General features: G+C 38.8%; 1 protein-coding gene across 2 annotated transcripts; it reads left to right on the top strand.

The window, feature by feature from the left end:
- The first annotated feature begins 16 nt into the window (after nucleotides 1-16).
- On the top strand, nucleotides 17-27,993 carry MCOLN3 (mucolipin TRP cation channel 3). Of its 2 annotated transcripts, XM_059899797.1 has the most exons (12): nucleotides 17-244; nucleotides 4,066-4,233; nucleotides 9,974-10,127; nucleotides 11,281-11,365; nucleotides 11,442-11,538; nucleotides 17,662-17,761; nucleotides 21,065-21,177; nucleotides 21,261-21,410; nucleotides 24,944-25,045; nucleotides 25,154-25,276; nucleotides 26,169-26,375; nucleotides 27,859-27,993. In XM_059899797.1, the coding sequence occupies exons 1-12, from the start codon at nucleotides 17-19 to the stop codon at nucleotides 27,991-27,993; spliced, it is 1,662 nt and encodes a 553-aa protein (XP_059755780.1). The 2 variants fall into 2 exon arrangements, with proteins under 2 accessions (XP_059755780.1, XP_059755785.1); XM_059899802.1 differs by lacking the exon at nucleotides 4,066-4,233.
- Nucleotides 27,994-27,995: the final 2 nt, after the last annotated feature.

Below are 27,995 nucleotides of genomic sequence, written 5' to 3'. Positions count from 1 at the left end.
TTTTTTCCTCCTAGAGATGGCAAATCCTGAGGCTGTTATAAGTAGCTGCAGCTCTCATGAAGAAGAAAATCGCTGCACTTTTAACCAGCATACATCTCCCTCTGAGGAGCTTCTATTAGAAGACCAGATGAGGCGAAAACTCAAATTTTTTTTCATGAATCCTTGTGAGAAGTTCTGGGCTCGAGGTAGAAAACCGTGGAAACTTGCCATACAAATTCTAAAAATTGCAATGGTGACCATCCAGGTAACCATCTCAGATCATGAGTTTAATGAAGTCTTCTTTTACTAACAAAGAGGACTATGGACAGTTTTTTTTCTTTTTTTATAACTTTTAACTGTATGCATAATAAAGAACAATAATTAAGGAGATACACAATCTTAAACCCTCCCTCTTCAATATTTGTGAAAGAAGACTTTGGTTTTTTTTTTTTTTTCTCTAACACTTTTCCTTCTCATCTTTCATTAAGTTATAATTTTACTCACATAATGTAATTAGTTTTCAGGAAAAGAAAATTTTAATATTAGGCTTCCAATCAAGAAGTTTAGCTAAAGGTTTCTAAATCAACTGTGGAAACTAGCTATTGCCCAACCAGAGGATTCTTTTTTTTTCCTAGATAGTTTCCTGAGAATTTCTCTCTCTTCAGAAACTTCAGGATTTTTGTTAAGAGTATTTGGATTCTCACATCCCTGTGATCATGGGAGCCCTGAAGTGGAAGAATGTGGAGTTGATTAAAAGGAGTAGCATAGGTAGTGAAATGTGAGACTTCATTTCAGGAGAAGTTGAATCTCATTTCCTTGCCTTCTCTTAGCATTTTGGGGGGAAATTATATTTTATGATTCTTTATATATACTTATGATTTACTCTTGTGAAGGTATGTTTTCCTGCTGGTGAGAGTAACTATCTCTTGTTAAAAGCAAAGGGGCAAAAATAAAAGATTTTAATAGGAAAAATAGATGTGATACGTTTATTTTTATTAATACTTTCTCTTAATTTGGTGAAAAATGCATACATAAATAAACAACTGGTATTCAAGGAGAATTTTTTTAACTCTGAAATCGCTAATCTTAACTGATACTTGAGAACAAATGCTTAAGGTGTTAGAAGCTAAGGCTATTTCTACAGTCATATGAAGTTGGTGAAATTCTTGCCTAAGTTTCTGATGCTAGGTGTTGTGTAAAGGAAACTGACACTTGAGTGATTATTTTGTTCCAGGACATTGTTTCATTTAATTTCAACACTACTTCTATTGGATAAGTACTGGAATCCTTCAGTTTACAGAATAAGGAACTGATATTTATAGAGCCACATGATTAGTACTGACTAGTACTGCCACTGGCGGAATCAAGACTTTAGAGGCACGTGTTCTCTTCCTTTAACATATCAACATAAAAATGGATGTTCAGTTCTCAGTATATTTGGCAAGCTGGAATTGAAATTCTTAACTTCTAGCTGATAATGTAGTGTGTCACAATAGTGAAAATATTTATCTGTGTTGTTTCTGATAAGTTGGAGGGAAAGCCTGTGTCAGTTGAACATGTTTTCTACTTAGAATGATAGGTACCACTTGTGTGTTTACTGTGTTTCAGCCTAAACATTTTACATCATCACATTCAATTCTTAAAACAAATCAGAGGTAGGTAGTAGTATCCCCATTACACAGATGAAAACACTGAGGCTTAGTGAAGTAAAATAACCTGTCATAGTCAGGAAACCAGAAGAATAGAACTGAGATTCAAACTCAGATTCTGTTCCCTCTAAGACTTATGTTCTTTTTTAATTTTTAAACATCTTTACTGGAGTATAATTGCTTTACAATGGTGTGTTAGTTTCTGCTTTATAACAAAGTGAAGCAGTTATACATATACATATGTCCCCATATCTCTTCCCTCTTGCATCTCCCTCCCTCCCACCCTCCCTATCCCACCCCTCTAGGTGGTCACAAAGCACCGAGCTGATCTCCCTGTGCTATGCGGCTGCTTCCCACTAGCTATCTATTTTACGTTTGGTAGTGTATATATGTCCATGCCACTCTCTCACTTTGTCCCAGCGTACCCTTCCCCCTCCTCGTATCCTCAAATCCATTCTCTAGTATGTCTGTGTAAGACTTGTGTTCTTAATTACTCCTAAATCTTTTAGGGAGCTCATCTAACTTTCCTGTGTTTCCTAGGGTGGTCAAGAGGAAAATTGACTAACAGTTTAAGATGTTAAGCCTGTTAGTAATAAGCATATAAAAGGCATTTAGGTAAGTTTTTTTTTGAAGTAACTGAGGGTTTTTCTTAATTGTGATGTTTCCTTAATCTACACTGGAACAATCAAACAAATATTACATAAAGACTTTGTAATTGAGCAAATGAGGGTGACTTGATGACAGATTTCCTCTTTTCAGGGAAAAGACGGTGGTATTTCTGTTAAGTTGGAGATGTTGTGTCTGCAACAGCAAAAGAAAGATGACTATGATAATAGGCACCCTACTAAAAGTTTCCCTTTTCACACTGCCTGGCTCATTCTCTGAATTATAGCAGTTCTCTCTGCCAGTGGTACTCTTGTCTGCCCCTAGGTCCTTGAGGGCAGGAACTGTGTCTTCTAGCTCAGTGCTGGCTTGTGAAGGTACTCATATATTTGAATGAATCGGTAAAAATATCTTTGGGAATTCTCTGGAGGCTTTTTGATCATCAGCTTCGATAGATGTAAAACCCCTGGAATATCAAGCTATCATCTTACTGAGATTTAAATAAGACACAGCTTAAAGAGTCTCTTTAGAAATGAGAGTTGAGTTAGGTAGAGAGTGATGACATGTGTGGGGTACAGGGCATACATCACAAGGGGAGGTGAGAGCCGAAAAGATTGGTCCACTGTCTCTATTTTTCCCTGATCAGACCCTGGATACTTTGTGTAGCATGGGCTTGGATAGTTAGAGCTTGGATTTAGTCTGTTAGACTTGGGTTAGAATTTTGACTATATACTTGCTACTGATGTGACTTGTAAAAATTATTTAACTTCTCTGAGTCTTCATGTATGCATCTGTAAAATGGGTGTATTAGGAACTATGCTGTGGGATTAGTGTGAAGAAAGTTCCTGCAATAGTGTATGGAACATAGGTTTTCAGTATTGTTCCCCTTTTCCATATAAAATATATGATGCCCCCCTTACTCTGGTATCTAAGTCAAAATATATGTTCTAAACTTACAGCGTGCACACACGTGTGTGTGTGTGTGTGTGTGTGTGTGTTTATGGGAGAGAGCAAGAGGACAACTGAGTTTCATGTAAAACTCTGGGGTCAATCCTGTATGAATGTTAAGGATATGTTATGTTAATATACTTTGATTTAGAGATGAGTTGAAAGAATATTTTTATTTTTGGCCTTATTGTCACAGTTTTGGTAATTAGACCTAGGAATATAGTTTGATTATAGGACTTAAACTTATGTAAGATATTTCTTATTATTGTACACCTGCTTCAAGACCTTTTTGTTCTACAGAATTCATTTTGAACTCTTCTATTTTCCATTCAAGCCCCTGCACCATCTGACTCCAGTCTTTCTGTTCACATTTTTTTCTCACTATTTCTCTAATTGAATTATGCTGGTGTCCTCAATGTCCCCCCAAAGTGCTAAGTTCAACTCGACCTTCTTGGCCTTTCCCCCCGTGCTCCTCAAATGTCCCCTGCCCAAGTTATGCACATATTTCAGGGTTTCTATTATTCTTTCTTCCTTAGAGAAACCTTCCAACTTCCTTAGTCAGTTACCTTGCTTCTCTGAGCTAAAGAACTCCTAAAGGGCTTCTCTGAACTCCTAAAGCTTTTGTTGGTAGGGAAAATGTCATAAGTGGGATCATACATGAAAATAAATGTTGAAAGTATGCAAAATCACTTTCTTTTATTTTAAAACTAGAAACCCACCTTATCTTTAAGGACAAATTAATTCACAGCTGCCAAACTTTAATTTCTATTGAATATATTCAGGATTAATTAGGCATTGAATCCTGAATAGATGAATTGATCATTCTATAGAGACCTTTTATTTCATTACTTTTTGACCCTCTTACTTTTTCTTTTTTTCTTTTAAGCTGATCTTTTTTGGGCTAAGTAACCAGATGGTGGTAGCTTTCAAGGAAGAGAACACTATAGCATTCAAACACCTCTTCCTAAAAGGATATATAGACCGAATGGATGACACATATGCAGTGTATACACAAAGTGACGTATACGATCAGATCATCTTCGCAGTGAACCAGGTAAATCAAGCACATGCATTCTTCACTTGGGAAAAAGATTAGACTGGAAAATTGTTAGCAATGTACATAGTAGAAACTGACATTCAGTTGTACAAGGGTGAACATTTTTAAATGAAATATGTAAATGACATGTATAAAACAGTTAAGTTTTTTTAATGTTGCCAACAAACTTTAACAGAACTAGAAGCTGAGAAAAGCTTTTGTTTAGTAACAGAGAGACAGAAACTTTAAAGACTTAATTAAAAGAGTCAGAGCTAGGGCTTGGCATGAGAACCTCAAAGGTTTAAAATGATTAACCATGACCTTGGTTGTAAGTAGTCATTAAGTCCTCAGAGTTTATACTTTCAGGGACCCTTAACAAATAATGAGACTATTAACTTTGCAGAGTGTGTATAGTAACCAAGACCTGAAAGTTCATTTAAAAAATAAGTAAGGCCTTTATGTCATATATGACAATGATTTTATTGTAATATTGATTAACTGCTTCAGAAAGGAAGCTTGTTTTTCATACAGATGATTCAAATTCTATTCAGAGTTTCTGATCAATTTGTTTTTGCTACAAATAGTACTTTCTCAAGTCCAAAATTTCCTATTTTGTGGGAATCGTTGGAAGCTTTCTTGAAGTCAGTATTTGCAACCTGAGTTAGTCTTTAGATAACATTTCAAAAATATCACAACTCTTCTTCAAAAAATTATTATAGTGCAATTATGGCTCTCCTTATCCTGGAGACAAACTATGCACAGTGAGATAAAATACATATTTGTGACGCTAAGGCTTTCTGATCGCATTCAGATTACAAAAATTGGCCAGAAATCTATAGTAATAGAAGTAAGCTGCATATGTTGTTAAATAGAAATATGCCCTACAATTTGTAAGGTAAAAAATAGTAAAATGCTGGAGATATTCGGCTTTGAGATTCTTGTTTTAAGATTATTAAGTTTGTCTAAAGCTACTCTGAACCAAATTGGTAGTTTGGTTTTTGGTGGGAGGGGCGGGTAGAGGCAAGATGTAAGCAGTTCATTAAATTCCTCCTAAAACATTTTTACCTTTTTTATATAGTAAGCCTAAGAGTAGTCTTAAAAATATAATATTTGGCATTCAGGCCATTCTGTTTATCAGATTTCCGTGTTCTGTATAGAATTGCATGTAGATTCCTTGTGCTAGTATATAGGTAGATAATATTAATTGGGGTGGGGTTTACTTAGGGCAAGTGACTCCCTACCATCTTCTGGGCACTATCAGGCATTTTATTTTATTTGTTTTGAATTTTATTTTATTTTATTTTATTTTATACAGCAGGTTCTCATTAGTTATCTATTTTATACATATTAGTGTATATATGTCAATCCCAATCTCCCAGTTCATCCCACCACCACCACCCCCAGCCCCACTTTACCCCCTTAGTGTCCATACATTTGTTCTCTACATCACTATCAGGCATTTTAAACTGAAGGTAAAAAGTATCTTGATCACAATATTCATAAATAAAGTTTTTGTTGTTAATGAGGTCAGTTATTCTACATGATTCCAGGGAACCGAATAGAGAAAATATAGACTGATATGAAAGAAAGATCATTGTTTGTTGTAAGGAAATCTCTTGATAGTTGCGGTGATAGTCACCAAGGAGAACGAACAGATAAGACAGTAGCTTCTCAGTCCTTAGAGCTAGTTCCATGACTAATTAGTTTTCCTGATGAGTAGAACCCTAAAATGCCACCTAACTGCATAACCTCTAGGGTTCATCCTGATCCAACACTGGTTATAACAGCATCACTTTTGTTTAGTATATATGTTTATGTATTTGAATATCAAAGACCTAGTTATTTTTATACTATGTCCTGGCTTTTAGCAATCAGTCATGTTTGGGCCATCTTTACTGGGTTTCTTCTTTCATCTACCCCTTAAATTAAGGCAGTCCTCAAAGGTTTGTCCTTTTCCTACAGAATTTCCTCCTCTACACAGCCTCAGCCATTGCCAAGAGAGGTGACCCTGAACCATTTGCTCACACTGCTGCATGCAGACAGCTCACGAGCACCTCAGAACCACTCCGTCCAAAACGGGTTCCTGTTCTCTTCCCACCTGCTCCCCAGACATGTTTCTCTTTCTGATCACTTGCTTAGATTTAAAGGTCTCAGGGTCTTGGAACCATTTATTCTTGCAGCTCAAGCATAGTCTGTATATCCCTACTTCTGGTTGGCTTCCCTCCTTCCCCTCCCTACCATTTCTTGACTGTTTTCTAAAGGATTCACCTAAAATCACAGATTTGATTGCATAATACTCCTCATTTTATACATATGACAGTGTTCAGTGCCACATATTAATATATTTATTCCACGAAGGTGGAAGTACATCCCAGGCACTCAGTTGTTTGTGAATGAATGAAAGAGCTCAAAAGATTCATGTGTTCAGATCAGGTGATCACAGAGGGACCACAAAAAATCCATCTATAATCAAGGAGCAATCGGTTTTAATCTGCTTTACTTTGGGTGCCACATTACTCAGGTAAGGATCTTTAATGTGTTTTTATATTGTCTTCCAAAGGGTGACCTGGGGCCCATGGATCTGTGTGAAAAACTACTTCCCTCAAGGCAGAGCTGCAGAGGCAAGTAGGGACAGATGTCCAGCCTGATGAATGCCCCACAGAGGCCATAGCCAGTTAGGTGCCCCATCAGTCAGTCCTACAGGTCACCTGCCTTTCAACCATAGTCCCACATCACATTCCGGTCCCAGAGTCCTCTGACTCAGGCTCCAGAGCTGCCCTTTAGCTGGACATGGTCCTGCCACTTGCCCCTGACCACTGTCGACTGAAGAAAATGCATAACCTAAAAGTTGAGAGCTATGTTTTATTCAAGGACATCGCTGCAGACTGCAGCCCGGGAAGGCGGCCTCTCAGATAGCTCTGAGGGACTGTTCCAAAGAGGGTTTTTGCTGAAAAAAAAGAAAAACAACAACAAAAAACCCATGTAATGAAACATCAAAAGATTACTGCTAATCATAAAAAACAGATATCTCAAATTAATGATTTTAGTGCCTTTCTATGTATGGGAAGATACAAGAGTCTGGGCTTATGGCAGTTATTCCTTTGATATACATCTTAACTATCCAGGACCAGTAATCTGTTTTTCTCCATCCTGAATTCCCCTCAGAGCACACCCTTGATGCCACTGCAGTGGCTGAAGGCTTGATGGCAGTCAACACTTGTCGTTTATTGGAGTGGCAGGCAACACTCTGCCTACAACATCCAGCTCCTGCAGGTGCTCAGACCTCCACGAGGAGCCTTATTAAGATAGCAAGGGAGTCTGGCTGTAGCATCACTTATAACGTTAGCAAGTACCTGAAGCCCTGCACTTTGGATCTTTTGTGTCTCAAGGTCTTACAAGGTTTAAGACACAAGCTTCTAAGGTAGGAGGTTCAGATCTTTAAGTAAGTCCTGTGGGGACTGCCTCACAAGGAGCGGGTGCTCAGAAGGGCTACAGGGCCCCTTGTAGGTGTGACTGCTTCATGACCCCTGCTTGCCTTTCTGGCTTCACCTCCCGGTACACATCCCCTATTCCAGGCACACTGGTCTCCTTGGTACTTTACCGCATTCAATATCTTTTACCTCTTTTTTCATTTAATGTACTGTTTACCTCTTAGTCCCCGACACCCCAATGTAAAACTACCAATTTGGCTCAGAGTAGCTTTATAAAGACTTAAGACACTTATTTCCTTGTATGGAAAACAAACAGCTCAAAACTGAATATCTCCAGCATTATACTATTTCCCCCTATATGTAGGACGTAATGTTATTTAATGATTTATGCAGCTTAATTATATCACTGTAGATTTCTGGCTCGTTTTCCCAATCCCAATGCTAGCAGAAAGGTTGGTGCCATAATCACAAGTCCTATCCTAGCAACTTACCATCTTGGTGTGCATAGATTAGCTCTAGTGAACAAAGATCCACTATCACAGCGGTCCCTAACCTTTTTGGCACCAAGGACCGGTTTCTTGGAAAACAGTTTTTCTACGGACCGGTGGCGTTGGGGATGGTTCAGGCGGTAATGTGAGCGATGGGGAGCGACAGATGAAGCTTTGCTCGCTTGCTGCTCACCTCCTGCTGTGCAGCCTGATTCCTAACAGGTTGCGGACCGGGGGTTGGGGACCCCTGCACTATCACGTGATAGTGATTTTCACCTCACTGTTAATTTGACTCTGTGTCTCATACTGTTACCTGAAAACTGGGTTTGCCTCTTGGTGGATGTCACGCCAAAAGACACAACCAAGCCAAAGGTCAGGAGAAGGAAGGCTTTATTACTTGCAGCAAGTAAGGAGAACACCAGGGATCTTTCCCAAAGCAGTGTCTCCTCAAACAGCAAAATTGGGGAAGTTTTAAGCTAAGGGTACATGTATAATCATGAAGGGGCTTGGGCGGTCAATAGAGTCCAAGTTTTAGTTGATTGAAGTCATGAGGGTCAGAAAAGGTCAACATCATCATCCCTTAGACTTCAGTTGACCTGGCAGTCAAGTGTTTTGGCCTAATCTTTACCATTGAAACAGAACTGGGAATCTTTACAATTGATGTATTATCTTTGCTGTTGTTACTTCTCTTGCCTGTTTCTGCATTCTATTGTTCCCTTAATATTATTAATTACTGAGACCTGTTCAAGGACCAGCATTAGATCACAAAAAGGCTTAGGCCAAAAATGGCTTCTCTTATGTCAAGAAGGCCATGCCTGTTCTCTTTCTCCAGGGACCTCCCCTACCCTATCTGCTTACAGTATTGTTCTAAGTGCTGGGGTTAGAGCAGTGGACTTGATAAATTCCTTGCCCTGTGGAACTTACATTCTAATGGAGGAGATGGATTTTAAACAGGTTTAGCCGAAATCAGTTGATTTCCAACAGTGATGAGTGCTATGAAAAAAAAAAAATTAAATGGCATAAAATATTAACAATGGACTCAGGATGGTCAGAAAAGGCCTCTCTGGGGACTTGAAGTCTGGGGAAGAATATTTCAGGCTGAAGGAGTGGCAACAGTGAAGGCCCTAGAAGCTAGAAAACATTTAGTATGTTTAAGGCAAGTGTGCAAAGGAGTAAAGGAAGGGGCAGGGATAGGGCTATAGGTCTCTCAGGGCTTAATAGGCCCTGGAAAAGAGCTTTGAAGTTTATTCTGAGAGACAGGAAGCCATGGGAGGGCTTTCAGTAAGAGAAAATTGCTATAAAAGTGACCAAGCTGTTTTCTTTCAAAGATAAAGATTTTTAAAATACATTATTTTTAGACAAAGTTTTGCTGGTTACCCTGGAACAATTTTATCCCACTTCCTATATTATAGTAAAGCAGAACTCTGACTTTATAGGAAATAGTTCAAAGATAAATAAAATTTATATTCACATTAAATGTAAAAGTCAGTTCCTAAACATAGTTATTTAAAGGCAGAAAGAACCTGAGAATTTATTTAAGGTTAAATTAAGCCTTTAATTTTGCAGATAAGAAAGCAGCAGCTCATAAAGTCTATGACTTGCTCAAGGTCACAGAAATGAGACTTGAACCCAGAACTCTAATTAATTCAAGAGTGCGCTTTGCCCTCTGCGGTCCTGGTGCACAGTAACATGTTAATCACTCTGCATATTAGCGTGCAAGTCTCCACATGGACAGGAGGTGGGAACCTGCCATTTCAAAGGCAGGGGGGGAGGGGAATCGTGGCTTCACTTCCACCTGGCTGGGTGTTCCCCTTCTTCTGTTTCTCTTTTTGGTTGAAGTACTTGCAGCTACGCAACGTCTCAGTTGGGAATCACGCTTACGAGAACAAGGGCACGGAGCAGTCAGCCATGGCAATCTGTCAGCACTTCTACAAGCAAGGAAACATCTGTCCCGGAAATGATACCTTTGACATTGATCCAGAAATTGAAACTGGTGATGTTCTTCTATAAGCTAGAACTTCCATTTTTAACTCCTTGATTTATACTTATTTATAAATCAATTTATACTTATTTATACTAATTTCATCTCTGAAAACATTGATTTGGCCTGTGCTATTAGGTCATAGTAAGAACCTTTTCAGAGTTGTGTCAGGTACTTCACTATAACTCATGATTCTTAAAACAAACGAACAAACAAACAAAAAACTCCACAAAAACCAACGAGGCAAGTTTATTATTATCCTCATTTTATAGAAGACTGAAGTGTGGCTCAGAAGGTTAAGTGATCTGCTCATGATGGAGCTATTAAGAGGCAGTGCTGAAATTTGACCCAGGCCATGCCCTTAGCCACTTTTTTCCACAGCCTCTCTGCTGGATAAGCCAGTAAAATAGACAGATATTGTCCTTATAAAACAGTATGCTTGCAAATTCTTGATGTATATAAAACTCTCTCTGCTCAAGAGCACTTCACTATTCAGTGTCTTTGGGGTAGGCTGGGCCTGGGGGGACGGGCAGGGAATGAAAACCAGAACTTAGAATAGCACAGCTTATTCTTATTAGCAAAGTTCTATTTGCAGTTTGTATCTAAAACATTAGCTTAGGTCATCGAGTCAAAAAGTAAGTACTTTTAACAATAGCCACTGGGACTTTTTCTTTGAGAAGAATAGTAAAGGATTATAGTACTGACTAGTGAAAACCTTCTAATATGCTATCTTCCTTTTTTAAAACAGTGTTTATTGAGGAAAAATTGGCAACACATAATATTTTTTTAAAAAGATCCTTTAAACATAGAAAATTTTATCTTAGATGCTACAGATGCTTCAAACCTATGCTTAGGATACAAAAAGGAAGAAGGGCCTCAACGTTTAGGCTTAAAAAGACAGAAAGGAAGATGGCATTCTATAGAAGACTAATGAGATAGAGTTCAGATCTTTCTCTACCCCAATCCATTCCAGAAATGTTATAGTCACGTATTAAAAACAAATAAGTCACTGTAACCATGTGGTATGGATGTTTAGCTTTAAAAATCTTAATTTACAAAAATACCAGGATCTGAACATCTAGTTTTAAACATATGATCCTTTCAAGATGCAGTTTTCTATATTTATTTTAGGCGCTATATTACGGTTTGTTCCTTTCTATGGCAGAATGTTTCTTTGTGGAGCCAGATGAACCTTTTCACGTTGGAACACTAGAAGAAAATAAACTCAACTTAATGCTGGACTTTCACAGGTGAGGGAACAGATGGGAGTGTAGCTCATGTTTGTGTGTATATGTTTTCACTGCACTGAAGTCTCCTGTCTTCTAGATTCATAACAGTGGAGCTGCAGTTTAAATTGAAGGCCATTAATCTGCAGACAATTCGTCATCACGAGCTCCCGGACTGTTACGACTTTACTCTGACTGTAAGTGTGGGCTGGGCTGAATTTGATTCCTATCTGGAGAAAAATAGTTTTATCTAGTTACAGGTTTATTTACTTGTATTAAGGGGTGATCAAATGTATAGGATGTTCCCATCCCACTTGGATGTGCACAGGGGAAGCACTGGTTCAGCTAGCTCTATTTTGTTATGAAGTAGTCCCTTCTTATCTGCGGTTTTGCTTTCTGAGGTAAGTTACCCTAGGTCAACCTCGGTCTGAAAATATTAAGTGGAAAACGCCAGAAATAAATTTTAAATTGCATGCCATTCTGAGTAGCGTAATGAAAAATTTCTGACCCTCCTCAGATACGAATCATCCTTTGGTCCAGTGTATCCCACCCGTTAGTCACTTAGTAGCCGTCTCAGTTATCAGATCAGTTGTCCCAGTATCACAGTGCTTGTGTTCAAGTAACCCTTATTTTACTCAATAATGGCCCCAAAGGGCAAGAGTAGTGATGCTGGCAATTCTGATATGCTAAACAATTCCTTTAAGTGAAAAAGTGAAAGCTCTCAACTTAATAAGGAAAGAAAAAAAAATGTATGCTAAGGTTGCTAAATCTACAGGAAGAAGAAATCTTCTATCCATGACATTGTGAAGACGGAAAAAGAAATCCATGCTAGTTTTGCTGTTGCACCCCAAACTGCAAAAGTTATGTCCAAAGTGTGTGATAAGTGCGTAGTTAAGATGGAAAAAGGCATTTAATTTGTACAAGATATTTTGAGAGAGAGAGAGAGACCACATTCACATAACTTTTATTATAGTATATGTTATAATTTTTCTGTTTTATTATTAGTTATTGTTGTTACTCTCTTACTGTGCCTAGTTTATAAATTAAACTTTATTATAGGTATGTATGTATAGGAAAAAAACATTGTATATAAGGTTTGGTATTATCTGCGGTTTCAGGCATCTACTAGGGGTCTTGGAATATATCCCCTATGGATAAGGGGTAGCTACTGTACTAACCTGTTTACTTGTTAATTATCTGTCTTCTGTACCTCAGTGTAAGTAAGTTCTCCGAGGGCAGGGACCTTGTCTTGTTCACTGCTGTGTCTTTTTTTTTTTTTTTTTTTGATTGACCAAATTTTTTTATTGTGTCAGTGGTGTCAAAACATATCAAATTTTACATTTTAAATAAGTGATTTATTGTATGTCTATTATATCTCAATAAAGCTGCTAAAAATGAGTTGATCAAACCTGACAAAAACCGTAAGCAGGTCCTGAATATGACCTTCCTATATACAAAGCTAAAGTCACCCCATTTTCTGACTCTCAAAATAGTCTCCAGCCTAATTCACAGCTCTGAAAGTCACTGCTGTGTCTTTAGTACCAAGATCAGTGCGTGGCACAGAGTAGGTGTTCAAATACAAAAGGAACAGAGGTTTGTAGGCTCTGTATGGTCAGCTCTCAGCAGTCGATGGCAGTCTGCTTAAGGTCATTGCCAAGGGTTCTTGCTACCGAGTTTCCTCACTGTGGATGTTTGTAGCCTTTGGGTTTTGCTCACACTGCCTCCCTTGTGCTGCCTCTAATGCTCTGGTTAGCTTCCTCGCCTTCAGCCTACCCTATCACATCTATGTTCTCTGTCTTCCAGTTGCAAATGGAGCTTTTGATGCCCTCTAGGCAGCACAAGATGCCCCTCATGTGAGTTCATCACTTCACGAGGATCAGAGTCAGTAGTAACACAATGCTGTATCGGCATATGCAGGACAGCATTTGATCACAGCTTGCCTTCATGTGGTCCAAATTTCTATTACTTCAGCAGTAGTTGGTATCAAAAGTTATGTCCACGATACTCAACTAATTGGCTGTAAGAAATCAAGTTTTCAGCAATTGAGGTTAAAAATATTTTCAGAATATAGGATAATGTAATAATTATGCATATTATTTAATAAGCAAAAGCACTAATTCTATAAGACTGTTTTTATTTGGGCTACAGATTTTGATCTTAATATTAACCAGCATGTTATGAATTTTCATAATTACTTGATTTTTTAAAAATTGAGCTATTATACACAGTCTTCTCTCTTCTCTCTCTGTATCTCTGTCTGTCTGTCTGCCTCTCTCTTTCTCTCTGTCTCTCATGGAAAATGATACTTTTCAGAAGTCTTATAATCCTTAAAGGCTTTGGTCAACTGACAGCTCCTTCATGGACCCTTTTGTGATTCCTCAGTTAGCAATACATTCTGTGTTCTGAACTCCCAGATTTTGTTTTCATTTTTGTATTTTGTATGTCTTACCACCTTCTCCTTTGTTTTAGGATTTCGTAGGTCTTTATCATCAACTCTACTAGACTGAAAGCTCCCTTAAGGCAGGAACAATTTTATCTTTTCATCCCTCAGAGAACATAGTAGATGGCTCAAATATTTGTTGATTGAGTAAACAAAACACTAGATCCTTTGTCATGACTCACTACATCAGTAAAAGCAACTTGGCCTTAAGCCACATGCAAATGTCATATTTTTGCCATTCTTGTAGAATTATCCCAAGCTGTATCTGTGCAGTGTGGATTTAGCAGTGCATCTCACAGAACTGTGTTGGAACTTACATCCTATCAGGTAGTTTGATAATAAAAGCCATTAGTGCAACTTCATTGCCATAAGTAAACATGAACTGAGGTAGCATGCCTCATATAAAATGCAAGGTCTTTGGAGTCAGACAAGCCTAGATTTTTTATTTATTTATTTATTTATTTATTTATTTATTTACGGCCGTGTTGGGTCTTCGTTTCTGTGTGAGGGCTTTCTCTAGTTGTGGCAAGCGGGGACCACTCTTCGTCGCGGTGCACGGGCCTCTCATTATTGCGGCCTCTCCTGTTGCGGAGCACAGGCTCCAGACGCGCAGGCTCAGTAATTGTGGCTCACGGGCCTAGCCGCTCAGCAGCATGTGGGATCTTCCCAAACCAGGGCTCGAACCCGTGTCCCCTGCATTGGCAGGCAGATTCTCAACCACTGCGCCACCAGGGAAGCCCAAGCCTAGATTTTAATGTCAGCTCACCAGTAAGTAGCTATGTAACTTTAGGCAAATTACTTAATTGGTTTGAGCCTCAGTTTTCTCATTTGTAAAACAGAATTAATGCCCACCTACCTGACAAAATTGTTGTCAAGATAGAAGATAACATATATGAAGGACCTACCAAAGTATAAGGTATGTAGTAGATATTTGATTCATTCAACAGCTATTTATTAAGCCTATCCTGTGTGTGCCCAGTTGGATTTATAATGTAAAAGTAGTGCATTAGCATTCATTCATAGTAGTTTGATAAATTCTTGCATCCTGTATTTTGAAGCTCTTTATTAGGTGTATAAACATCTAGGATTCTTGTAATCACTTGAGCTGATTCTTTTATCATTAAGAAATGGCACTCATTAACCCTAGTCATATTCTTTGCTCAAAAATGTACTTTGTCTGATGTTAATATAGCCATTCCAGCTTTCTTTTGATTAGTGTTAGTATGGCATATCTTTTTCCACCCTTTTAAACTTATTTGTGTCATATTTAAAGTGGGTTTCTTGTTAGGCAGCATATAGTTGAGTCTTGCTTTTTGTATCCAACCTAAAATTCTCTACCTTTTAATTAATTTCTGCCTTCTTTTTTTTTTTTTAGATTTTATTTATTTATTTATTTATTTATGGCTGTGTTGGGTCTTCGTTTCTGCGCAAGGGCTCTCTCCAGTTGTGGCAAGTGGGGGCCGCTCTTCATCGTGGTGTGAGGGCCTCTCACTGCCGCGGCCTCTCTTGTTGCGGAGCACAGGCTCCAGACGCGCAGGCTCAGTAATTGTGGCTCACGGGCCTAGTTGCTCCGCGGCATGTGGGATCCCCCCAGACCAGGGCTTGAACCCGTGTCCCCTGCACCGGCAGGCAGACTCTCAACCACTGCACCACCAGGGAAGCCCCTCTGCCTTCTTTTGAATTGAGTATTTTTTAGGATTCCATTCTATCTCATATGTTATCTTATTAACTATAACTCTTTGTTTTATTATTTTAGGGTTTCTAGTACACATATGTAACTTATTACAGCCTGCCTACAAGTGATTGTATACCACCACATGTATAGCATAAAAACCTGACAGTATATTTCCATTTCTCCCATCTTGGCCTTTGCGTTATTGTTGTCATACAATTTACTTCCAGATATAAACTGGAACAATACATTGTTATTATTTTCACTTTAAACAGTCAGTTATCTTTTAAAGCAACTTAAATAATAAAAAGTCTTTATATTTGCCCATGTAGTTATCATTTCCAGTGCTTCATTCCTTTGTGTAGCTCCAGGTTTCCACCTGGTATCATTTTCCTTCTGCATGAAGGGCTTCCTTTAACATTTCTTATAATGCAGATCTGCTGGTAATAAGTTCTTTCAGCTTCTGTATGTCTGAAAAAAGTATTTCACCTTCACTTTTTAAGGATAGTCTCACTAGGTATAGAACTCTAGTTTGACTGTTTTTTCCCCAGTACTTTAAAGATGTTGCTCTTTTACAAACTAAAAATACAAACAATACAAACTGCTGTCACTGCTAAGAAATATGCTGTCTTCTTCATCTTTGTTCTTCTGTATGGGATGTATTTTCCGCCCTCTGGCTGCTTTAAAATTTTTCTCTTCATCTCTGATTTTAACAATTTGATTCTGATATGCCTTGATGTAGTTTTCTTCGTGTTTCTTGTATTTGGGGTTCATTGAGTATCTTGGATCTATGGGTTTATAGTTTTCATTATATTTGACATTTACTCAGTGTTATTTCTTCAAATATTTTTCTGTCTCTTTCCCCCCACTCTTCAGAGATTCCAATAATATGTATATTTGGGCACTTGAAGTTGTCCCGCAGCTCTCTTTCTTTTTTTTTTTTTCAGTCTTTTTTTCTCTGTCTTTCATTTTAAATAATTTTATTGCTGTGTTTTCAAATTCACCAATCTTTTTTTTTTCTGTACTATCTAATCTGTTGTTAATTACACCCAGTATTTTTTCTTCTTCATTTAAAGAATTCAGCTTCTTCTAAACCTTACTTAGATGTGATTGACATTAAGCCAAAATTTATTTAATGAGCACCTATTATTTGTAAGACCCTGAGGATCTTTGTGTGGGAAAAGCATGGTTTTTCCTTGGCAAGGATTTCTGACTCATTCAAATAATACTGAGCATCTTCCTTATGTGAGGTTGTGGGCTGGTTCCCTCAGCAGCAATGTCCTTGGTTGCTTGTCAAGGGAAGAAACTTACAGTCCAACATGAGGAGAAACAGAGTAACTAAACTTATTAAGTTTATTTGAAATCTTATGTCTGAAATGGTATCTGATTACCCCACACGAAGATTTTCAATAAAACTCATTTAAATGACAGACTTTAAAAGAACTTTTCTTTTTCTTTAGGACTTGAGAGAAGAGGCACTAAAAACAAAAACAAAACCCCCAAACCAGACTAATTTCCTTAGCTCACCTTCTTGGTCTATGCAAGGGGAAAGTGGAAGGAGCTAGAAGGGGAAGACAATGGAAGAACTATGAAAGGTGTTCTGGCATGGCTTTGTCCCCTTTGGTGCCTGGTGTCCCAAAATGGTTATCATTGAAGCCAGACATGCTGTTGGTTCCCTGTGACCACACCTTTTGTAATACATGTGGTTCTATAGTGATGAAGAAATCTGGTCCTAGAAGGAAAATCAAAAAAGCTCCATTTGAAATGTTTCAAGACAGAAATAGTGAGCATCTGTGTTAGTAAGAATTACAACAACGTTAAAAATCTATCCCTAGCTGAGGCCCTGCTGGGAGGCGGAGGAAAACATACTTGTACTCGCTCTTGCTCATTGTAAGAGGGCATCTAGAGGCACTTAGAATGGGAAGGAGGGGAAATTCTTTTGTTTTATAAGTGGTTCAGGGCTTGAATACTGTCCTGGAAGCAGGATTGTAGAGACTGAATGTTCTCTTTGGAAGATCTAGTTCAACTTTCTCAGCTCACAGAGAAATAAAAAGAACTTCCCAAGGTTGAACAGAGTTAGCAACAGGTCAAAGATGAGAGTCTGGGTCTCCTGTAACTTTGGAAGAATTGTTTCCTAATTAATGCATAGAGGCATCTTGGCTTTAAAAACTATAGGTATGTTTTTTACCCTTTTCCTGTTCTTCACAGATAACATTTGACAACAAAGCCCACAGTGGAAGAATTAAGATAAGTTTAGATAATGACATTTCCATCAGAGAATGTAAAGACTGGCATGTATCTGGATCAAGTAAGTGATGAATTTTACTAGTTTTAAAGATGGTTATTAAATAATATTAAATGGTTATTAAATTACTTGTCCCAAGGATGTGTGGAACATTAAATGAAAGAAGTAGACCATACCCAAGTCCCTAATTCTCTGCAAGTAGATCAATTCATTGTAGTTATCTGATATTCCAAGTAATTCCCAAGTTATTAGTAATCAAAATGGCTTTTCCTGCCTTCTCCATGTGCCCTCACTGGCCCACTCCTTACCAAAAAGAAAACAAATGCTTATAATCCCTTCAGCAAAAAGAAAATCACATATACTCAAACCAATGTTTATCGAGTGCTTATTGCATAAGTATAATACTTCCACCTACATCTTCCTCACTTCAATATTTTAAAATATCTTTGAGATAGGTAACATCCCTATTTTTACAGATGAAGAAACTAAGGCTCAGTGAATGTTGGTGTGTATGGGGTCATACAGCCAGGGAGAAGTCAGGTAGGATTTGACCCTGAAGTATCCCACACCTTATAATTATCTTCTATCTAGGTCAAAAAAGTAGATGAAATAAGGAAAGGGTGCATTGCTAGAAATATGGGCACAAACTCAGGTATAAACTGAGTATCGCTGAGAATTTTGGAGCTGAACTGGATAAAACTGACTGGGAAGAATTGATCTAATTTCCTAGTCCCTTGTATTGATATGTAGTGGTGTGCTGTGCTAGACTTTAATGATTAGGTCAGAGGGTCTCGGATTCTAGTGAGCAGAAGCGTCATTCCAAGTACCTGCTAAGATGCAGTTTCTCCAGCTTTATACAAGACAGTCTGTAGGTCTGAGAGTGAGACCCAGGAATGTGCAGGGAGTCCTTATTCAGACCATACTTGTATAATAATTGCTTTAGGGTTTCCTACTAATGGATTCACGAAGTTCAGATGTAGTAATGAGATAGTATGAGTAAATAAAATAAAATAAAATTTCTTCATTCTGGTATTCTTTTCACTAATAGGTAACTTCAAATATATGACGATCTTGAATCACAGACACTTATTTCAGTCACAAAGTTGTTTATTTGAAACACAAGCCTGTGTTGTCATCTGTAAACATTGTAATACTTCTCCACAAACTTGAGAATAGGGAAAATGAGAGCATATGAAGGTGCCTGGAACATAGGCTTTCTCTCAAATGTTTGTTTGTTTGTTTCTTTTTTTTTTTTAAATTTATTTATTTGGTTGTGCCGGGTCTTAGTTGCAGCTCATGGGTTCCTTAGCTGTGGCATGTGAACTCCCAGTTGCGGCATGCATGTGGGATCTAGCTCCCTGACCAGGGATCGAACCCGGGCCGCGTGCATTGGGAGCGCAGAGTCCTAATCACTGTGCCACCAGGGAAGTCCCTAAATGTTTGTTTTCTTGAATTTTAAGTTTTTATGAAGTAGATTTAGTCCTTCGTGTAACAATTAGATGCCTCTTGACAAAATTACGGGATGCTTCATTTCAGAATAGTCTTGAATTCTTTCTATCAGCATAGAGCAGTACAACTTGTTAAGTAAAGACACGCTCTGTAAGACAGCATGTGACAGCCAGCCCTCTGCCCACCTCTCTTCACCTGGCTCTGCTCATGCTGGGAGGACTGATTCTCAGAATCTCTGCATGGGTGGCTCTGCCTTGTCACTCAGGTCTCAGCTAAAACCCACTGCCTCTTTGGTGAGGCCTTCCTTCATTGTGCGGTATAAGTGAAACTTTCTTTTCCCCATTCCCCCACCCAAAGCTCCCTCAGCAATGGTGGTCAAACTTTAGTGTTACCTGGAGAGCTTAGGAAAATGCAGTTTCTGATTCACTGGGTCTAGGGTAAGGCAGGAGAATGTGCATTCCTAACAAGTTCCCAAGGGATGCTAGGAGCCACTAACACCGAGTGATGGATGCTGGAGACAGACTGCAAAGGTTTGAATCCTGACTTTGCCACTTACTGGCCGTGGAACCTTGGGCAAGTTCTGTGACCTCTCTGTGCTTCAGTTCTCACCTGCAAAGTGGGATAATCACACCTACCTCGTGGGTGTTGCTGTGAGGTGCAAGTGAGTTAAAAACTATAAAATTCTTAGAACTATGCCCGGCAGGAAATGCACTCAATACATGTTAGCTATTTGGATTTACTTTCTTCATATCACTTACTCCTATCAGAAAATAATTTGTTCATTTACTTGTTTACTTTTTTCTCTTATATCTCTGGAGTAGAATAGAAGTTCTACAAGGTCAGGGGCTTTGTCTGTCTTGTTCACCCATTATACTCTCAGCATGTAGAAACACACCTGATGCTTAATAAGTATTTTATACCTAGATAAGTATATTTAAATAGGATATGCAGGAACCCTAACGGTATTAAGAACAAAAGACTACAAGCTGATAAATAAAGAAATTTGATGGATGGTTGTGATGATTTTTAAAAGAAGGACTTTTAGTCTCTTTTAAATACTCATGGAAGAATCTGTATCAGAGCCTTTTCTCTTTGTTGTCTTTGTGCAAAGAATGCTTGAATTATTTAAATTATTCTAAACATGAGTGTGAAGGATCCATATAAAACTTGAAAATGCTTCTGAAGGATGCAAAAAGAAGACTTGAATCAATTAAAAGGCACACTATGTTTTTGGACAAGTGATTCAACATGATGAATATGTCAAGTCTTCCTAAATTAATCTATAAATTCAACATGATTTCCTCCCAAAATTACCTGTAGGATTTTTATTGGAATTTGACAATTTGGTCCTGAAGAATATATGGAAAAATAACAATCAAGGCTAGCCAGCAGAAATTCTAGGAAAGAGTAATGAGAGGTATTTTTCTGAGGCATTAAAACACACAAAAACGTCAGAAGGGTAAGATATGGTACTTGAATACAAACGGCCATTTGGTACATGGTAAAGACGGCATTTCAAATCATTTGCTCTTTTAATTGGCAAAAATTAAAGAATATGGAGAAGATGTGGAGATATGTGTAGGTATGTAAACTGGCATGATCTTTTTGGAGAGCAATTTCTTAGATCTTTTTTTGTAAAGATGCATATGCCTTACCCCAACAATTCCATCTTTGGGTATTCATTCACCTAAAGGATCACTTGCACCTGTGCACAAAGAAGACCTGGAGAATGGTTTGTAGTAGGGAAAACCAGATTACAATCCAAGTGTCCTTACGAATATAGTATTGTACACCTATACTGAAGTATGCAATGCAGCAGTTAAAATAAATGCGGCTAAAAATGAAAAGAAAAGAAAGAAGTATATGTCACCATATTAATGTTTCACTGCATAAGCAGGTAATCCACTTTCCTTCCAGTTCAGAAGAACACTCATTACATGATGATCTTTGACACCTTCGTTATTCTGACATGCCTGGCTTCGTTAGTCCTGTGTGTTCGATCTGTGGTGAGAGGACTTCAACTTCAGCAGGTAGGGATCACTGCTTTCTAGGAACATGATGGACATTTTGATTGATGGAGAAATTCACCGTGCCTCCCCTCTTTTCCCGAAAGGAATTTGTCAATTTTTTCCTCCTCCATTATAAGAAGGAAGTTTCTGTTTCTGATCGAATGGAATTCGTCAATGGATGGTATATTATGATTATTATTAGTGACATATTAACCATTACTGGATCAATTCTGAAAATGGAAATCCAAGCTAAGGTAAAATTTTTTCCTATTTATGTCATTGTTAGTATCAGATTTGCATTAAAGGTCATTTATTTTTTCCAAAACGTTAAGAATTCGCAGAGTAAATTATTTCTTTCAAACATTATATTGAGTAAACCTGAAATAACAGTAATTTGTAAAAATCTAGTCCAGAAATCTTTTAGGCTGAGTTTTCCAAAGTGTGATTCACAGTCCTCTGCATCAGGATCATTTGGGTAGTTGGTAAATACCCCACGTTAGACCTCCTGAATGTGAACTCTGGGGGTGGGGCCTGTGAATTCTTACACACACCAAAAGTCATACACACTCCAAGGTAACTGAGGTAAAAGGTGTTTTTTGTTGTTCTTACAAGAAATACCAGAATCTTCAACAAAAAGAGTCGGCTGGGGGCAGGTGGAGGGAAGTGAGGCCAAACTACTACTGTGTGAGTCCTTGCAGTTGTTCCCTTTGTCCATTCAAATGGAGAATATTCCCATTTTCCTACTTTTCCTATTTATGTACTACAAGGTTTTCCATTTTAAGTTAGGACTAATCCAGCCTGGATATCAACCCTCCCCCAAAACAAAAATCAAAAACAAAACAAAACAAAACAAAACAAAATGAATACTGTTCAAACTAATCTTGTTCAAATTTATATTTTTCTAGCCTGACTACAACTAAATATGAGTATGATCCATGTGGGGAGCCTCTTATGGTTCAGATTCCTGGGCAGAGACCCCAAATGCAATGGCTCAGTTAAGACAGGAGTTTATTTCTCCCTCACGTAATAGGGTGGATTTTACGTGCTGGCAAGTTGCTCAGCTCCACACCATCCAGGAATCCAAGTTTGTCCCATCTTTTTCTCTGCCGACCATTAAGGGCTCCCCCAGACTGCATGATTGATGCTGGGTTGCCTCACAAACAGATTGCAGCCCATGGAAGGGAAACCTGGTATGGTAGTAGGTCTCTCACAGTCTTATAACCTTGGCTCAGAATGGCAGCCTTCATTTCTGTTCAGTCCTACTGGATAGAATTTAGTCACATCTAACTGCAAGGGAGCTGGGGGAGATAGCCCAGGCATGTACCTCAGAAAGAGAGAATGGGTTTAGGAGGCCATGGAGCAGCTGTCACTATATGCCAATGTAGTATATATCATTAGAATTGATGTTTAACTTTAGGGACCAAAAAAAGAGGAGTAGGGGGAGATTTGCAGCAAATCTTTATTTTTACCGCCCTCACCTACCATTAACTTCAATGAGCCCTAAATGGTGTCCAACAATCTTTCTACATTTTTCTAGGCTATTCATTCCCCCTGTCTTCTAGCTGATCATTTCATATTTCTTCTCTTTTGAAACCTGTAATACTCCCTGCCCCATCCTCACTCTCAGCTGATGACCTCACTTCCTATTTCACAAAATAATAGAAACAAAATAGGAATTCCACAAATTCCCACTTCATTTATCTACCTGCCAGCATCAGTGCCCATGTGCTTTGCTTTTTCTCTGCTACTGTAGATACATTATTTAGGTTACTATCCAAGGCCAACTCCTCCACCTCCTGCCTTTCAGATGCCATCCCTGCTTGCTTACTCCAGGGCATGGCTCCAGCTATTCTTCCTCCTTTTTTCATGCATCCTCAGTTTCTCATTCTCTACCACGACATTTCCATCAGCATGTTGTTTTTTTTCTCCTTTCTAAAAAGGCAAAATCTCAACCTATTCTCCCTCCAGCTACTTCCCCATTTCTCTGCTCCCCTTTATATAGCAAAAGACCTCAAAAGAGTATTTAATCCTGTTTTTGACTCTGCTCTTCCCATCCGCTCTTGTATCTGTTCCAGTCAGGCAGCCCTGCCACTCCAGGGCAACGTTCCAATGACCTCTCATGTTGCTACATTCAATAATCAATTATTTATCCTCATTTTGACCTATCAGCAGCTTTTACCAGTGCAAGCACGCCCTCTTTGTTGATGAACTTTTTCACTGGCTGTCACTTACCTGGTTTTCCTCCTAAATCACTGGCTGGTCTTCTGACTTTCCATTGCTGGTTCCTTCTCATCTCACCAACCTATTAAAGTGACAGTATTTCAAGGCACGGTGCTTGGACACCTTCTTTTTCTGCCACTGTCTTGGTGATCTCATCCTGCCCCATTGCGTTAAATAGTGTCTATTTTCCAGTGATTTTCAAATCTATATCTCCAGCTTGGAATTATTCCCTGAACTCCAGTCTCAAATATCCAACTGTCTATTCCACATCTTCACTTGGATGTCTACCTGGCCTCACAAATTTAACATACCTGAAACAGAACTCCTGAAATCTCCACCTCCACAGTCCAAACCTGCTTCTCCATGGTCTTTCTTTTTTTTTTTTTTTAATTTTTTTTTAATTTTTTATTTTTTTAATGATATTCTTTTTGCTTACATTCTTTTTATGTATGTATGTATGTATGTATGTATGGCTGTGTTGGGTCTTCGTTTCTGTGCGAGGGCTTTCTCTAGTTGTGGCAAGCAGGGGCCACTCTTCATCGCGGTGCGCGGGCCTCTCACTATTGCGGCCTCTCTTGTTGCGGAGCACAGTCTCCAGATGCGCAGGCTCAGTAATTGTGGCTCACGGGCCGAGTTGCTTCGTGGCATGTGGGATCTTCCCAGACCAGGGCTCAAACCCGCATCCCCTGCATTGGCAGGCAGATTCTCAACCACTGCGCCACCAGAGAAGCCCTCCATGGTTTTTCTAAGTTCAGTTAATGGCAACTCTTTTCAGTTGCTCAAGACAAAAGCCATAGCTTCATCCTCAACTTTTCTCTTTCACTAATCCCCTCTCCTCCATATCTCATCCAAGAGGAAATCCTATTTGTCTACCTTAAAAAAATCACCTCATCACCTTCACTGTTGCCAGCCTGGTCCAAGGCACCGTCAGCTCTCATCTACATTATTGCAGTAACCATCTCACTCTTCCAACAATCTGCTCCCAACATATCGCTCCTGTTCAGAGCTCTCAATCTCCCCAGTCTATTCAGAATAAAAGGTAAAGTTTTTAAGTTACACTCGTGAGGCCCTAAACTACCTGCCCCCTCACCTCTATGACTGCACACTCTCCCCCATAGCTCACTCCAGCCAGACTCACTATCTTGCGAGGCGCCCTCCTGCTTTGGGGCCTCTGCACTTACAGGTCCCTGTGCCTGGAAAGCTCTTCCACAAGATTTTTGCTTGGCTTGCTCCCTCACTCCCTTCATGTCTTTACTCAAAGGCCACCTTCTCAGTGATCACTCCACCCTATCTGAAATGCAACACACAGCCTTCCCTTATCCCCTCCCCTGAATTTTCTCCTCAGCACTTACCATCAGCTAATGTACTAAGGGTTTTGCTAATTTATTTCTATCATCTCTCTCTCTCCACACTAGAATATAAGCTTCATGAGGGCAGGGAATTTTGTTTGTTCACTGCTTTGTCCTTAGCATCTAGAACAGTGCCGACTCATTGCTACTCAACAAATAATTTTTGCCCAAAATGAATTTCTGCTACATAACTGATTATTTTTTCCACTCTGTTTTAGAGTCTGACAAGTTATGATGTCTGTAGCATACTTCTTGGTACCTCTACCATGCTTGTGTGGCTAGGAGTCATCCGATACCTTGGTTTCTTTCAGAAATACAATGTAAGGAATTCCATGGTTCTCCAAGCTGCTGGTATTTCTCTTTCAAAGTTATTGCACTGCTTTGTCTAGAGGACAAAGGGATTCTAATGACCTCTCTTACTTTCCCAGCTCCTTATTCTCACCCTTCAGGCAGCGCTGCCCAATGTCATCAGGTTCTGCTGCTGTGCAGCTATGATTTATTTAGGCTATTGCTTCTGTGGATGGATTGTGCTGGGGCCTTACCATGATAAGGTACTGATAAACAATTTTTTCCCTGTTGTTATTAAGCTCTCAGAGTAGTGCCAGTGGCTTGTTATCCTTTTAAAATAAGCTCCTTTTACTTTGTGACTCAGCCTTAAAATGTTGTAGGTAATGTATCTATTGCCAAGTTTTTAAATTGGTAAGGTAAGACCACCTTGAGAGGATAACTGATTCACTTGACTGCCTCAACTCCTTTTGTGGAATATGTCAGATAATTAAGTCTTTCTTACCATCAGCGAAGTCAAGCTTGCCAATTTGATTCATCGATATATACTAGAGTGGGCTATTTAGTTAAGTCTTATTGAAATTTGACTTTATTTTAAAAAGTAGTATAGGGAGAAACTTGTAGAAATATTGAATAGTTTGTTTACCAGAGTTACAGTCTTGACTATAATGCCATCATCTTAAATGGCATGAACTTTATAATGAGAAGCATGAGTATGCATGGTTGGGACCTGTGTTTCTCACAGAAGCATTTCTCTTTCTACCAAGGTAAACGGGAGGGTAAAGCTTGACTCAGAAAAGCACTGAAGGTGCAGACAAGCTCTCCTATCTTCAGTTCGGGCTGCTCCTATTAAGAGGAGCATCTGAAGGAGCTATTTGTTCCAAGAAAAACAGTAGGCATGTACATGTTATGTACATCACAAGACAAATGCCTGGAGGAATGACTCCGTTTTCCTGGGTGTCTCCAATGTGTACATGTTATTAAACATTTGTGTGATTTTCTCTTGTTAAAAAAAGTGCTTGTGGTTACCCCAGGTTATTTGTTTGAAGGGGTAACTTGGGATATCTAGTCCCACTATTTTTAATATGGTGTCATGATCAAAGTCTCCAATGGGAAGGAACATGAAGTAAAGGGAACTTTTCTTTTTTGTTTTTCCAGTTCCGTTCTCTGAACATGGTCTCTGAGTGCCTTTTCTCGCTGATAAATGGAGATGATATGTTTGCCACATTTGCAAAAATGCAGCAAAAGAGTTACTTGGTCTGGCTCTTCAGCAGGATTTACCTCTACTCATTCATCAGCCTCTTTATATACATGATTTTAAGTCTCTTTATTGCACTGATCACTGATACGTATGAAACAATTAAGGTAGGTTCATCAAGAACAATGAGGAGCAGCATTTTCCTAGAACTTGTAGAGTGGCAATAAAATATAGTACCTGAGGGGGAGGGGATCAATGGAATGGTAATTTCTTCAGGGTAGAGAAGAAGGATCTCAATTTTAGATACTAAAAACAGAAATGAAAGAGAAATAGAACTTCTAAAATGTTGAAAGTTTTGTCTCTGAGTAATTGTGCTTTTTCAGACAGGGTTTCAAATCGTTTATTAGAATTATAAGGATCAGTAGATACTGAGTGAGTGAAACGGACAGTCAAAATTTTGTGGGAGCTTTTAAAATCCACTTTTCATAAAGAAAAATTGACCTCTTCATTTGGAATGAACCCCTGCGTGGGACTACCACAGAGGCCTGGTCTCCAGAACAGTCAAGGGATTAATATGTCAAGTGTGAACCATGTGTGTGTTACACAGTCAGGAACATGATTTGAAAAGCTGTTATCATTCATATTGTCACTCCACATTGAATATTTAAAAATCAGTTTGAGCCCTTTGAAATATGGAAAGGCAGAATAAATATCCATATGTATTTAAATTTCTAATAACTTGATACTGTTAGGCATACTATTGGCATAGACACTTCCACTTGGGGACTTTTCTTTCTGAGCATGAGAGGGGTAATGAAACATGATGCCATGCGAATGGATAAGGAGAAAGGCCATCAGGAGTTGATGGATTATGAATTGATAATTACAAATACCTTGCTCACGAAGCCAGGGTTCTGACTTCATTCTTACCAAATCAGATGTCAGGAACCGACTGTCCTCAATACTTGCTTGGCAGACTTGCTTAGAGTCACCAAGGAGACTGGGAAAGAATGTAGTTGTACCTGTCCAAATCCCTTCCCATGGTGCTCTAAAATTTCACTACCTTCAACTCTGCATGCAGAGAGCTATATATTTATATTATTCGAGGGTGACATCTGAGGTCTCAAAGAATAACATGAGTTGACAGCTCTGGATGACACAAGCCTAGACTCGTAGTTTAGATGTTAACCTTCTTCCATGGTCTCAGAGCACTTGTCAAATGGGCGAGTCCTTTCTGATCCTTGCTGGTCGGGGCCCATTCTAGAGATCTTAGACCCCCAAACTGATATAAATATTAGGCCTTTAAATAAATCTGTCTGTCTGGAAGAGAGACTCCAAAAGGGTGTGCAGGCTGGATTTTACCTGGAAGGAGCTCTCAGATTCAGATTCAACATGCCCATTTTGGGTTGAATCAGACCCACAAAAGAGAGCCCAGGAGGGCACTGCAGAATCCTAGACCCACTTTTCCTTAGCCAAACCTAAGACTGGCTATAGAGGCTACATCCCCATGAAAATACTTGGAAGCGAGTAAACTATCCCTTTAGAAAAATCCCCACCTCTGTAGCCAAATGATCCACTTTGAATTTGAAATAAAGCTGTTTTCAAGGGACTTATAAATGAAAACTTTTTTTTTTTTATTCTTCTCTATAGCATTACCAACAAGATGGCTTCCCTGAGACTGAGCTTCGTATATTTATATCAGAGTGCAAAGATCTGCCCAATTCTGGAAAGTACAGATTAGAAGAAGACCCTCCAGTATCTATATTCTGCTGTTGTAAAAAGTAGCT

Source organism: Balaenoptera ricei, chromosome 1 (assembly GCF_028023285.1).
Source record: "Balaenoptera ricei isolate mBalRic1 chromosome 1, mBalRic1.hap2, whole genome shotgun sequence".
NCBI lineage: Eukaryota > Metazoa > Chordata > Mammalia > Artiodactyla > Balaenopteridae > Balaenoptera > Balaenoptera ricei.
Note: the sequence above shows the minus strand (reverse complement) of the source record. Positions and strands in the feature narration are given on the sequence as shown.

Excerpts from the sequence above, each read along its gene's own strand:
- MCOLN3 (XM_059899797.1), top strand. The coding sequence starts at position 17 with ATGGCAAATCCTGAGGCTGTTATAAGTAGCTGCAGCTCTCATGAAGAA. Across the intron at positions 17,762-21,064 it reads CTGGCATGTATCTGGATCAA|TTCAGAAGAACACTCATTAC; the intron begins GTAAGTGATGAA and ends CTTTCCTTCCAG. Across the intron at positions 21,178-21,260 it reads GAGGACTTCAACTTCAGCAG|GAATTTGTCAATTTTTTCCT; the intron begins GTAGGGATCACT and ends TTTTCCCGAAAG.